The 12850-nt window shown below is 38.2% G+C and overlaps 1 protein-coding gene across 11 annotated transcripts in view; it reads left to right on the top strand.

The window, feature by feature from the left end:
- Nucleotides 1–12850, top strand: part of RAPGEF5 (Rap guanine nucleotide exchange factor 5) — a 254427-nt gene that overhangs the window by 88658 nt on the left and 152919 nt on the right. For all 11 annotated transcript variants that reach the window (XR_010120057.1, XR_010120056.1, XR_010120059.1 and 8 more), the window contains exon 7: nucleotides 3308–3356. Coding sequence is in view for 3 of the 11 variants with exons in the window: in XM_063636307.1 (XP_063492377.1) it covers nucleotides 3308–3356 (49 nt within the window). In the remaining 8 variants the exon portion in view is untranslated. The remainder of the gene's footprint in view (nucleotides 1–3307; nucleotides 3357–12850) is intronic.

Consider the following 12850-nt stretch of genomic DNA (forward strand, 5'->3'; position numbering starts at 1 on the left):
GTAACAAATGACTCCAGAATCTACAGATTTGAAACAATGTGTATTTATTATGTTAGTACCGGGTCTGTCTCACAGACCCTGGCGGATGGATGAAATGAGTACTCAGACACAGGTAAGCAGTGTGAGAGCACCTAGGTGACTGCCTGGCTCTAGTGGCCAGAGAGCAGCCCTGAGAAGCTGGAGCTGCTTGCTTTTATTCAGTGCAGGTGCAGTGCCGAAAACCTGGAGCCAACACTACCTGTAGGTAATTAACATTCATTGTTCCCCTTTCAGGGAACGTCAGGTATACATAGATGATCAAAGGTCAGTTCCTAGTCAACATAAGTAAGCAAGCTTGTTTAAGATAAATTCCCCCACACTCTTTTGTACCTACTCCTTGCCGTCTGCCTCAGTTTTATAGAACAGCTGCCTTCACCTGTTCTCCCCCAGGGCTCTGCAGAACCTTCCGACCTTTCAGAAGGTTTGTGTCCTTCCCCTATAGTTTTTCCCACCAATCTGACCGATCCCCCACATGTTAGGAGTTGAGAAGCACCTTAGCTAGGTAGTTCCTGCTCAGGGTGTCTCAGGAGGTTTTGGTCAGAATGTCAGCCAGAGCCTCAGTTATTTGAAGGCTCAACTGGCACTGGAGTATGACATTTCTTTTGCAGTGCCAACAGGTCCCTTGTTAGCACACAAAGAAAAGTGTAGTCCCTGTTTATGTAATTGCTCAGAGTTTTAGTTTTCAATTCAGTTTCATATAAACCTAACAATTATTTGCAAAGGCCAGCTTTGAATCCTTCTAACATGTTCTGAAGATTTCTGCTGGGAGTAGCTTATGACAGGGGAATGCCTTCTCTGAATTTTCATTGTCCTCCCTCGGGAAGTTTTTTCTCTCCCCTTGGTCCTTCTGTATTTTCTCCTTCTGTCTTTGTATAAATAGGGTTGTCTCTTTAACCACCTCTTGTGGGCTAATGAGTGAGTGTCAACTGCCCAGGATAATGTGAAGAAATGGCAAACAGGTCCCTGCCTCAGTGGAGTCTCCAGCCAAAATATAGGCATTAGTCACACAACTTTAAATGATTAATTGATTGCTAGGTCATTTAAAAAAACAAAAAAGAACTGTGAAGATGCTATAGCAGCATAAAAGGGATCTTACCCAGTGTGTGCTCTGCTGGATCAGCACTTTCCCCTTTGCATCTTGTAGGAAGACTAACCTGTCTTTGGGTTTCTTTTTTTTTTTTTGTCAAAACCTTTTTCCCTCCCAGTGCAGAAACACGGAAGCTATCGTACACCCTGCTTTACATAAAATACTTGTATCCTCCCATGGCAGAGGTTCAGTTGATGTAGTGTAGTACAGTACAGTAATCTCATTTATTTTATTTAAAAAAGCAGCCTAGGTTCTAAGTTGAACTGTGAAGTTCTTCGTGCCTTTCTCACTGCCTGTCTCTCACCCTCCCAAGTGCCCCGGAAATGCTCCATTTTTTGCTTGCTCATCTCATTCTTTCCTTTCTTTCTCTGTCAACTCTTTGAAAAGCTGTAGTGTTATACAATGGTGGGAATATAATCTTTTCCTTTTCTGAGCTGTTTCTATTTTGGGCATCATTTTCTAATTGCAAAAGGAAAAACTGAGAATCCCATAAAGGGAATTCAGGTGTGGAAAATTAAAAGAGGAAGCTGGAGATGACTGGTTTTGGTCCTTTGTGAGCAAATTAAGTGATCCACCTCGTGCATGATTTTCCATCTCTGCCTTCTCCCTGTGTGTGTGCCACAGTGGGGTTTTCCCTGGGAGGTCATAGAATCTAGAAACCATTGACAAGACCCTTGTGAATGTTTATAATCTGCCTCTTTGTCCCAACTCCAAATATTTGTGACACTGTGAATGAAGAAAATCCTAAAAAAACTGATAATACTACAATAAACCTTACAAACAACTTAAAATATGTAAAATATGCAGTAATTTATTTTTACTTTGATGCTTTTTAAATTTATTTGAGTATGCATACCAGTACTTACGAAGGTTTTCTTGTGGTCATTCATCACTTCTGTCTGCCTCAGTACTCTTCCCGCTAAGTTCTTTAACTGTAAACTTTCCAACTGTGAGCATTTTCAGAGCTCAAACTCCTAAGGTTGGAGAGGGACCGATTGTCTTCTCACTGCTGTGTAATTTTCCTGAGAGAATCTTACGGTGTCAAAGAATCAGCTAAATCAAGACTATGCATTTTTGAATGGCTTTCACGTAGCCCATCAGAGTAAGTGCAGCAATAAAGACAGTACGTGGGATAAGCTGCCTTCTGCAGGGGTGATGATGCCCTGGCCGTTGAGAAAGCCAGTCCTAGGTGGAGTCTCAGGATCTAGCATATTGCTACACTTGCTTTCCAGTAAATGAGTGTAGATTACGTTAATTTGAATAGCAAATCTGCAATTTAACCTTGAGCTCCCTTTAAAGTGTCATTACTGCAATATATTCTGCTGCCTGATACCCCCACCCCCCGAAAAAAAATCCCACCATCACCAGTTCCAAACACCTGAACACACAAACTTCTGAGTTTAAGAGATTGTGTCCTGAAGGGGAGAGAGCTTCCTCATTATGGAATTTTTATTGATACCTTCATGTTATCTTTGAAAGTGACTGTGCTTATCATTTTTGTCACTGTTTCGTGTTCTGCTTTGAAAATGTTTTCAAGGAAGGATTTTAGTATTCAAAGTGAGAAGGATGAGAGTGAGATTAAGTGCTAAAAACTTTGGACAAGTAAGTAGGGTTTAAGACATTTAGGATTTTAAAGGTCATCTAGTCTATTCCCATTTCACCTGCCCTATGCATTGATGATGCTTGCTTTTATGTGGCATATTATCCAAAATGGTTGCTGTAAACCTGTCAGACTTACAGTGAACATTCATTATATTTGAGCAGAGGTCCAATTAAACCAGGATTACCTATATCAACTTTACTAGAATTTCTGTATATTTCATCTTTATTATGGTATCATGTATATTTTAATAATTCATAATTGTATTATATCTGAATATTATATAGTTTTTTTAGGTACTTCCTATCATCACAGGGTAAATACCAGTGTTTTACAATGTATACATTCTGGCAACTGTCTAACTTTTAAAAAAGTAATTCAATATGATTCTTCTTAAAGTTTCTATGCAGAGGTTTTTCCATGTACTAAAAACAAGCAAAAATCAAAAAAGTGCTGGCAGCAAACTTAGGTTTAATTGCAACAGCTCTGAATTTGGGTTGGATAGCTAAGAAAAAAATACTGCTTTTGATGCCTACATTTTTCTTCTTCTAATTTGATTTCCCCCTCTAATATTTTATTAGATGCAGAGAGAGCTAGCAGCTGTTATTGCTTTGAAAGCAAGGAAGTCTGGTAAGTCGTCTTTTATGGGGCTGGAGGAAGATTCTAATTCTTTGGGGGTATTTCACATATCATCTGGTAGCGTGCAGTTGAGTGTATCTCAGGAAGTTGTGGTGTAGAATGCAAAGAATTATACCATTTGTTTTTAATAATCATTTGTTCTACCATCAGAATAGCACAGGATGTTATATGTAGTTCTTTAAGATAAAATGTCACTGCTTTGCTCTAATCTATTTTTGATTTCAAGAAAAAATGAAATTTAAAGTTAAAAATATGTTTGAAGTCCATTGCAACCATATAAGGATCTAGGTACATGACAAAGTAAGCCGATCACCTTGTATTATGTATCTTAATGACAAAGGACAATGGGTACTGTAGAGGTGGTCTTTTTTATAAGGCTTTAAAAAAATCTCAAAGTAGTTTCTTCTAAAAATAATTGAATTGCTTAATGAGATTTCAAAGCAAACATTATTCCTAGGATTGCTTGATAGGTCTGATTCCTCATACCTATAGGATATAATCTGTGGAAGTAACATGTGGAAAGGAAAAGGGGGCTTTCAAATACATTTTAAAGGAGAAAAAACATAATCTGCTAGAATCCAATATGAAATGTAGACTCACTGAAGTAGAAAAATGCTTGCTTAGATGGGACGAATGTCAGTAGGAGGCATTCTTTGCTGCTCCTCCCTTCGGAGGGAGGAGGTCAATGCTGAATGGAATGAAAATCAGAAGGGAGGTACTTCTTGGATAATGTTAAACTATAATAAGACGTTTCAGGCAGAAAGACTATGACAAAATCAAAGTGATGACCAAACTTGAAGAAATAAAATGGAATGGAAATGTCTCAGGAACACAAACTGTACATTTTATATCTTTCTTTTTCCAGTTAGAAACCCTAAGAATTTGATTTTTTCTCAGTTACTCTTTGAACCAAAAGACCTTAGTGTGAATTAGCTTATTACATTCATATGACTTTCTTTGTTGGTTTGGCAGATGTTGAGGACATAGACTGGAAGCTATAAAGGTAGTGGGGAGGAGGATGCAAGGAATAGCAATCTTGGGTATTGAACAGAGGGCAGCATGAATAAGGCTCCCCAGTGAACAGCATTATATTTGCAGAGGTGGAGGCCAATGTAGAGAAAGGACATCAATAAAGATTGCAGGAGGGAAATGCAAATCAAAATCACATTGAGATTTCTCCTCATCCCAGCTAGAATGGCTGTTATCAAAAACACAAAAAATAATAGATGCTGGCAAGAATGTGGAAAAAGGGAAACTCTCATACACTCTTGGTGGGAATGTAAATTAGTACAGCCACTATGGGAAACAGTATGGAGGTTCTTCAAAAATGTAAAAATAGAACTACCATAGGATTCAGCAATCCCATGGAAATCAGTGTATCAAAGAGATACCTGCACTCCCATATTTATTGCAGCACTATTCACAATAGGCAAGATGTGGAATCAACTTAAGTATGTATCAACAGATAAATGGATAAAGAAAATTTGGCACATATACACAATGAAATATTGTTCAGCCATGAAAAAGAATAAAGCCCATCATTTGTAGCATCATAGATAAGCCTGGAGGACATTATGTTAAGTGAAATAAGCTAGGCACAGAAAGACAAATACTGCATGTTTTCACTCATATGTGGCAGCGAGAAAAGTTGATCTCATTGAGATAGAGAGTAGAATGATGGTTGCTAGAGGCTGGCAAGGGTAGGAGGGATGAAGAGTTGGTTAATGGGTACAAAAATACAGTTAGATAGAGGAGTAAATTCTCTACTTTTCAATAGCACAGTATGGTGGCTATAGTTATCAATAATTTATTGTATATTGCAAAATAGCTAGAAAAGAAGATTTGAAATGTTCTCAATACAAATGATATATGTTTGAGGTGATGGATATCCCAACTACCCTGATTTGATTATTACACAATATTTGCATGTATTAAAATATCGTGTACCATACAAATATATACAATTATTATTTATCAAAAAAGTAACTCTAAAAAGAAGATTGTAGGAGGGAGGGCATAGAAATAAATTGTGCTGGAGCTGATCTTGATTCTTGTCATGATAAAGAGACAAATGTACAGTCCGTACAAGTTGGGATGACAGTGTCTTGAAGGATAGGATTTGATTTTTTTAAATTTCAGAATAAAGTAGAGAAGTAATAAAAAAGTTATAGCACGTCATTGCCAGAGAAAGAGCAAGTAAATACAGATAGGGAGGCTGGAGAAGGGGTGGCTGATTTACATGGAGTGGGATTGGAAAGCCTCTGATTTAGAGATTTTTGAGCCAAGACCTGAAGTTGGTGAGGGAGTGAGTCCTGTGGCTATCCACAGAGTATTTGGGTGGACACACTGTGCCAGATGGGTTTGAGAGACTGCAAGGAGGCAAGTGAATGAGGCTGAGAGAGGTAGCTTTGCAATGTCAGATGAAGAAGTTTCAACTTTCTGCAGGTGGAGGGAGATGAAGATGAGCAAGCAAGACCCATACATGTTAGATTGCATAATGTCAAAGACTGGTATGAAGTCAATTTTATTATGTTGTGATGTCACTGTATGAGATTAGCATGTCTGTTTTCCTTACTTGATCAGTGGAGTTTGGAATGTGAATACAATTTTGGCAACTTCTCAGGGACAGAGTAAAATGATCTCATACACTTATACTAATGATGGGGACATAAATTCATAGTTTTTCAGGAAAGCAGTTGTTCAGTATATTCCAGTAACTCTGTAATCCAATAGGTTTATATGACTGGAGGTCTGGCTGTAGGACATAATCAGAGATGCATGTGAAGATTAAGATAGAAGAATATCTGTTGCATTTTTTTTTTTAACAGAAAGTAGAAACAATCCTTAATTCCTTATGATAAGGAAATAATAAAATTGATAGATCAGTGCATTGGAATATTAAACAGCTTTTAAAATGATGTTTGGAAGAATTAATATAGTAATTTTTTCAGTGAAAAAAGTTGTATACAGTAGCATGTATTCTCTTTTTCATGATGAAAATAGCTTTATTTTTTCTTGCTATCATAGTAGAGCATGCTCATTGAAAAAAACTTTTGTAATACATGAATGTATGAAGAAGAAATTTGAAAGTTATGTATCATCTCATCAATATAATCACTAATACTCTTATTTTATTTCCAAACATTTTTTAATTTTTAATTTTAATTTTAATTCTTTGTATTTTGGCTATTTCCAATTCTTTTTTCTTTTTTCTTTTTCTCTTTTTTTTTTTGTTTTTTGTTTTTTGTTTTTTTGAGATGGAGTCTCGCTCTGTCGCCCAGAATGGAGTGCAGTGGTGCAATTTCGGCTCACTGCAACCTCCGCCTCCCAGGTTCAAACAATTCTCCTGCTTCAGCCTCCCTAGTGGCTGGGAATACAGGCATGTACCACCACACCCGGCTAAAGTTTTTATTTTTAGTAGAGACAGGGTTTTGCCATGTTGGCCAAGTTGGTTTTGAACTCCTGACTTCAGGTGATCCACCCGCCTCTGTCTCCCAAACTACTGGGATTATAGGCGTAAGCCACCGCACCCAGCCACCAAATTTTTAAAATTAATACACAGGTATTATATATTAATATGCTGCTGATTTAATAAAAGGATCATCTTATATATGCTCTTTTGAGATAACTGTAGATTTGCACACAATTGTAATAAATAATACAGACAGATCCAGAGTATCCTTTATGCAAGTTCCCCCAATGATAACATTTTGCAAAACTACAGTACAGTATCACAACCAGAACATTAACATTTTCATCAACACAGCGATCCCTCATGTTGCTCCTTTAGAGCTACACTGACTTTCCACTACCTCTTTTCTCTTCTTAATTCCTGGCAATCACTAATCTGTTCTCTATTTCTGTCATTTCAAAAATATTATATAAATAGAATCAGACAGTATGTAACCTATTGAAATGGGCTCTTTTCACATGGCATGATTTTCTGAAACTTCATTCAGGTTTTTGGATATATCAATAGCTTTTTCCTTGTTTTTGTTTGTTTGTTTGTTTTGAGACAGGGTCTCACTCTCTCGCCCAGGCTGCAGTGCGGTGGCACGATCTCAGCTCACTACAGCCTTGACCAAGGAAGGCTAAAGCAATCTTCCCACCTCAGTCTCCTGAGTGGCTGGGACTACAGATGCACACCACTACACCTAGCTAATTTTGTTTATTTTTTGTATTGCTCAGGCTGAGTGCTTTCTTTTTTATTGCTGAATAGTGTTCCGTGGCATGAATGTACCGTAATGCTTTTAACCATTCACCAATTGAAGGACATCTGGGTTGTTTCCAGTTCTTTGGCTATTTTGAATGACGCTACTACAAACATTCCTATTTAGGATTTTTTGTGTATGTGAGCCTATCTTCATTTCTCTGGAATAAATACTCAGGAGTACAATTGCTGTGTTCTATGTTTATATGTTTAGTTTTTTGAGAAACAGCTAAACTATCTTTCACAGTAGCTGTGCCATTTTTATATTCTCACTAGCCATGTATAAGTGCTCCAGATTCTCTCAGATTCGCTGCATCCTTGCCAGCATTTAGTATCATTATTATTATTATTTTTAGTTTTAGCCATTCTGATAGGTGTGTAGTGTGTTGTCGTCGTTTTTATTTGCATTTCCCTGATGGCTAATAATGTTTATCTTCTCAAGTGCTTATTTGCCATCTGAATGTTGTTTTTGGTGAATTGTTTGTTGATGCCTTTTGCCCATTTTTTAATTGAATTGCTTGTTTTTTATTGTTGAGTTTTGAGAGTTCTTTATGTATTCTAGGTAGTAGTCCTTTATTGATAAGGACTGGTTGGCAAATATTTTCTTCTAGTCTGTAGCTTGTCTTTTTCATCCTCTCAACAGAGTCTTTCACAGATCAAAGGGTTTTAATTTTTATAAAGTCCAATTTATTAATTTTTAATGAGTCTTTTAATGCTTTGGGGTTAAATCAAAGAACTATTTACCTAGCTCTAGAGTCCAAATATTTTCTATGCCTTTTCTTCCCCTAAAAGTTTTAGTTTTGTGTTTTACATTTAAGTCCATGATCACTTTGAGTTAGTTTTGATATAAGGTATGAGACTTAGGTCAAGTTTCTCTTTTTTTTGGCCTATGAATGTTCAGTCATCTCAGCATCATTTGTTGGAAAGACCATCTTTCCTCCAATTGCTTTTGCACCTTTGCCAAAAGTCATGTGGGCATATTTGTACGGGAGTATTTCTGAGTTCTTTGTTCTGTTCCACTGAACAGATTCCACTGGTATCCATCAATACTACAATATTGATTACCGTAGCTATATGTAAAATCCATTTTTATAGGATTAATATTATTGTTATTATTTTTGAGACAGGGTCTCACTCTGTTGCAATGGTGCGATCTTGGCTCACCACAACCTCCGCCTCCCTGGTTCAAGTGATTCTCCTGCCTCAGCCTCCTGAGTAGCTGGGATTGCAGGCATGCAGGTGCCACCATGCCCGGCTAATTTTGTATTTTTAGTAGAGACAGGGTTTCTCCATGTTGGTCAGGCTGGTCCCGAACTCCCAACCTCAGGTGATTTGCCTGCCTCGGCCTCCCAAAGTGCTGAGATTACAGGCGTGAGCCACCGCACCTGGCCTATTTGTCTATTCTTTCAACAATGCCACACTGTCTTGATTGCTGTACCTTTACGTTAAGTATTGAAATTGGGTAGTGTCTGCCTTCCAACTTTGTTCTTCACTTTCTTTTTTTTTTTGAGACAGAGTCTCGCTCTGTCACCCAGGCTGGAGTGCAGTGGCGCGATCTCGGCTCACTGCAAGCTCCGCCTCCCGGGTTCACGCCATTCTCCTGCCTCAGCCTCTCCGAGTAGCTGGGACTACAGGCGCCCGCCACCACGCCCGGCTAATTTTTTTTTTGTATTTTTAGTAGAGACGGGGTTTCACCGTGTTAGCCAGGACGGTCTTGATCTCCTGACCTCGTGATCTGCCTGCCTCGGCCTCCCAAAGTGCTGGGATTACAAGCATGAGCCACCGCGCCCGGCCTGTTCTTCACTTTCAATCTTGTGTTGACTATTTCTCAGTTTTTTCCCTCTCCATAAAAACTTCAGAATCAGTTTATCTGTATCTACATCTATTATTTCTTCTAGTTGGCTCTTTTTTTGTTGTATGAGAATTTTCGATTTTGTGTCCCTCAAAATTGTTTAACTCCAATGAGTTCTAATAGCTTCCTTAAAAATTCTTGGATTTTCCACATGGACAAATTCATCATCTGTCAATGATGACTGTTTTGTCTGTGTTTACCAATGCATATAATTCCTTTTTCCCCATATTATAATATTTCATTAGAGCCTTGCAGTATAAGTTTGAATAATATCAATGATAGTTGTCATTCTTATTTTGCCCCTGACTTTAATTAAATATAATGTTTTCTGATTAGAAGAGCAATATAAATGAAGAAGATTGTATTAGGAAAAAACAAAGGCATTTCTTTCTTACAACTCCTCCCCACTCTGAACTACAATAAATTTGGGAAACAATCTAGGGGTAAAAATAACCAACAAGATATATATTAGTGTATTCAAAGAATTCAAATATGGAAATATTAGAGACAACATGCCTGATTCACTGTGCATTCTCAATGCTTGAGCTGGCATAGAGTGTGCATGCAAAGTAACAATGGCAAGGTACAAAAGAGCCTAAGTCATAGGTATTGTATTCATTCGTTCCTTTATCAAACTCTAGCTGGGCACAAACTATATGCTGAATGCAGTGTAAGGCACAGGTTGCAATAGTGAGCAAGGACAAGTATGGCCCCTGCTGTTTTAAAATCATAGCATATGTTTCATAAATAGAATGCATTAATGAGTCAGTGAGTGTCAGAGAAAGGTAAACTTATTGTGATTTTAGGAGGTGATCAAATGCAGAACCATTAAGCATGGCCTTAATTAAGTAGAGTTCCAGCTGCTGAATGGTGTTTTCTATGTATGCTTCTTATTTTTAAAACTATTTTGAATATTTTTTTAAAGGAGAAGAAAAATAAGCTAATATACGTCAAATAAAAAAGTATTTAAAATGATAGCTGGCACATCTGGAGCTTCACAGAAGGAATTGATTACCCTACTATCTTATGTCTTGTAGCAAAACTGTTAATTAGGGCTCAGGTGGTCCTGCCAGATTTATGTCTAACTGCAAGAGGTTATTAAAATGAGCATTAATGTAAAAAATTTTTGGTTTCAGCCCACTATACAAACAGAAATAAAAGTAACTGCCAATCAATGTAGGTTTTATAAATAATTAAAGGCAGTAGCTTAGTAAAAAATCTATTTGTTGTAATTTTCTAAAAGGCCATTAGGATGTGCCTTTGAACAGTTTTCTACCCTAAGAGCGAACCTTAGTGGATGTGAATAGCATTAAAATTTGCAGAAATTTGCACAGATATCCTTGCACTTCTTTCTCATTGTTGGATTGCTTATTCTCCTGCTAATGTTGGCTCATTAGTGTCTTGGGAGATGTGTTTCTTCCCTTTTCCAGGGAATCCAAAGCACTTTTAGCTCTCATTATCTTTAGATCATATGAAATTTGTGCCATGGTGGGCTTCTATTTCTGGAAAGCCAGAAATCTCATTGTGGTAAATCTCCTTGGCAGCATTTAAATTTCACTCTCTGTCCTTAGCCCATAGCTAGTTAAGTGTTTTAAAACTAAAGTATCTGGGATTTTAAAGTTTGAAAAGGAAAGAAGGGGCTCCAGGCTCTGTTTTATTTTTGCCATTACGTGTCTTTGTAAAATCGTGTAACCTCAGTGATTCCTTCCAGCTCTAATATTTAAAAATCCTATTATAACAATGTTTTCACTTTTTACATTGATTCACCTCAGTCACGACCTTGGGACTATTTTATTCAGGATTGTTTTAGGTGCATGTGACAGAAAAACTAACTGAAAACCAAAAAGAGAATTTTCTGCCTCAAGGACTCTGTAGAGTTTAACAGTCTCAGTGAGGGTTGTCCTGATAGCCCCAAAAGAAGCTTTGCTAAGTGATCTTGTTGGAAGGATGAAGTGCCCACCTCTGGAGCAGCAGGAGAATGGCAGGGGGAGGTAGACAGGTCAAGTCAACCCCGCACAAGCAAAATTCATGGCTCTACAAAGAACACCAGCAGAGGGGAGAATGGCTGCTGGGCAGGCAAGAGTAATGTGATCACCCCAGAAAGAATTGTTTGCACTGTTTCAATCACAAGATTTAGAGAGGAGGTGCCACCCTGAGACTCACACAGGCTAGAAAGTCTGCAGGCAGAATGCAAACTCAGGTTTTCCAACACCTGGTCTCTGGCATTTCCAGCCACACTCCCACTCTTGGTTAGTAATTTTCAAGATAATGAGAGTAAATATGTAACTTGTGAAAAGGCTTTCTTATTCTGCTTTTGTTCCTGGAAATTGAAAGGAATGAATTGAAAACTCATAAACTCTTCAAGTTGTGGGTAATAGCATTTTTTCCCTCTTTCTATGGTAAACCAGCCAGGAATTCAGGTTAAAGTGTTCTTCATGTACCAAAATATTTTGTTAAGATACTACAATATATATGACATATCAAAATGTATAAAATGGTTTAGCCTATTGTGTTTTTGGTTTTGGTTTTGTTGTGAGACAGTCTCATTCTGTCACCCAGGCTGGGGTGCAGTGGTGTGATCATGGCTCACTGCAATCTTTACCTCCCAGAGTCAGGTGATCCTCCCACCTCAGCCTCCCGAGTCACTGGGACTACAGTCATGTGCCACCATGCCCAGATAATTTTTAATTTTTTTTTTTTGGTAGAAATGGGGTCTTGCTATGTTGCCCAGGCTGGTCTCAAGCTCCTGGGCTCAAGCAGTTCTCCTGCCTTGACCTCCCAAAGTGCTGGGATTACAGATGTGAGCCATGGTGCCCAGCTAGCTTATTGTGTTTAGCTTTTTAAAACATTATTATTTTTAAGAGGCTAGAACGGATAAGAGAGAAGCCAATGTTTTACGTTAAATTGTTTTTTCTAAGAACATATAGGATACATCTTTGATTCCTATGTTCAAAGAATGTGTCCTATATGACCTTAGAATCCTACATTCAAGCTTAAATAGGCATTTGGGGTGGGCATATGGTTTCAACAACCTGGTAACTCTTATTTGCCATGACAGTGAACTCCAGGTAAAACATTCAAGTAGGAAACCCCAGGATCTGGTAATCAAGGTGGACCTGTTAGACTTGGGGTCTCCAATCCCTGGGCCATGGATTGGTGCCTGTCAGTGGCATATTGGGAACTGGGCTGCACAGTAGGAGGTGAGTGGCAACAAGCAAGCATTACCCCCTGAGTTCCACCACGTGTCAGATCAGTGGCAGCATTCGATTTTCACAGGAGCGCGACCCCTGTTGTGAACTGCACATGCAAGGGATCTAGGTTGTGTGCTCCTTATGATAATCTAGTGCCTGATGATCTGAGGTAGAGCAATTTTATCCCAAAACCATCCCATCTCCCCCTTCCTCTCCAGGTCCATGGAAAAAT

This window comes from Symphalangus syndactylus, chromosome 3, assembly GCF_028878055.3.
Source record: "Symphalangus syndactylus isolate Jambi chromosome 3, NHGRI_mSymSyn1-v2.1_pri, whole genome shotgun sequence".
NCBI classification, from domain to species: domain Eukaryota; kingdom Metazoa; phylum Chordata; class Mammalia; order Primates; family Hylobatidae; genus Symphalangus; species Symphalangus syndactylus.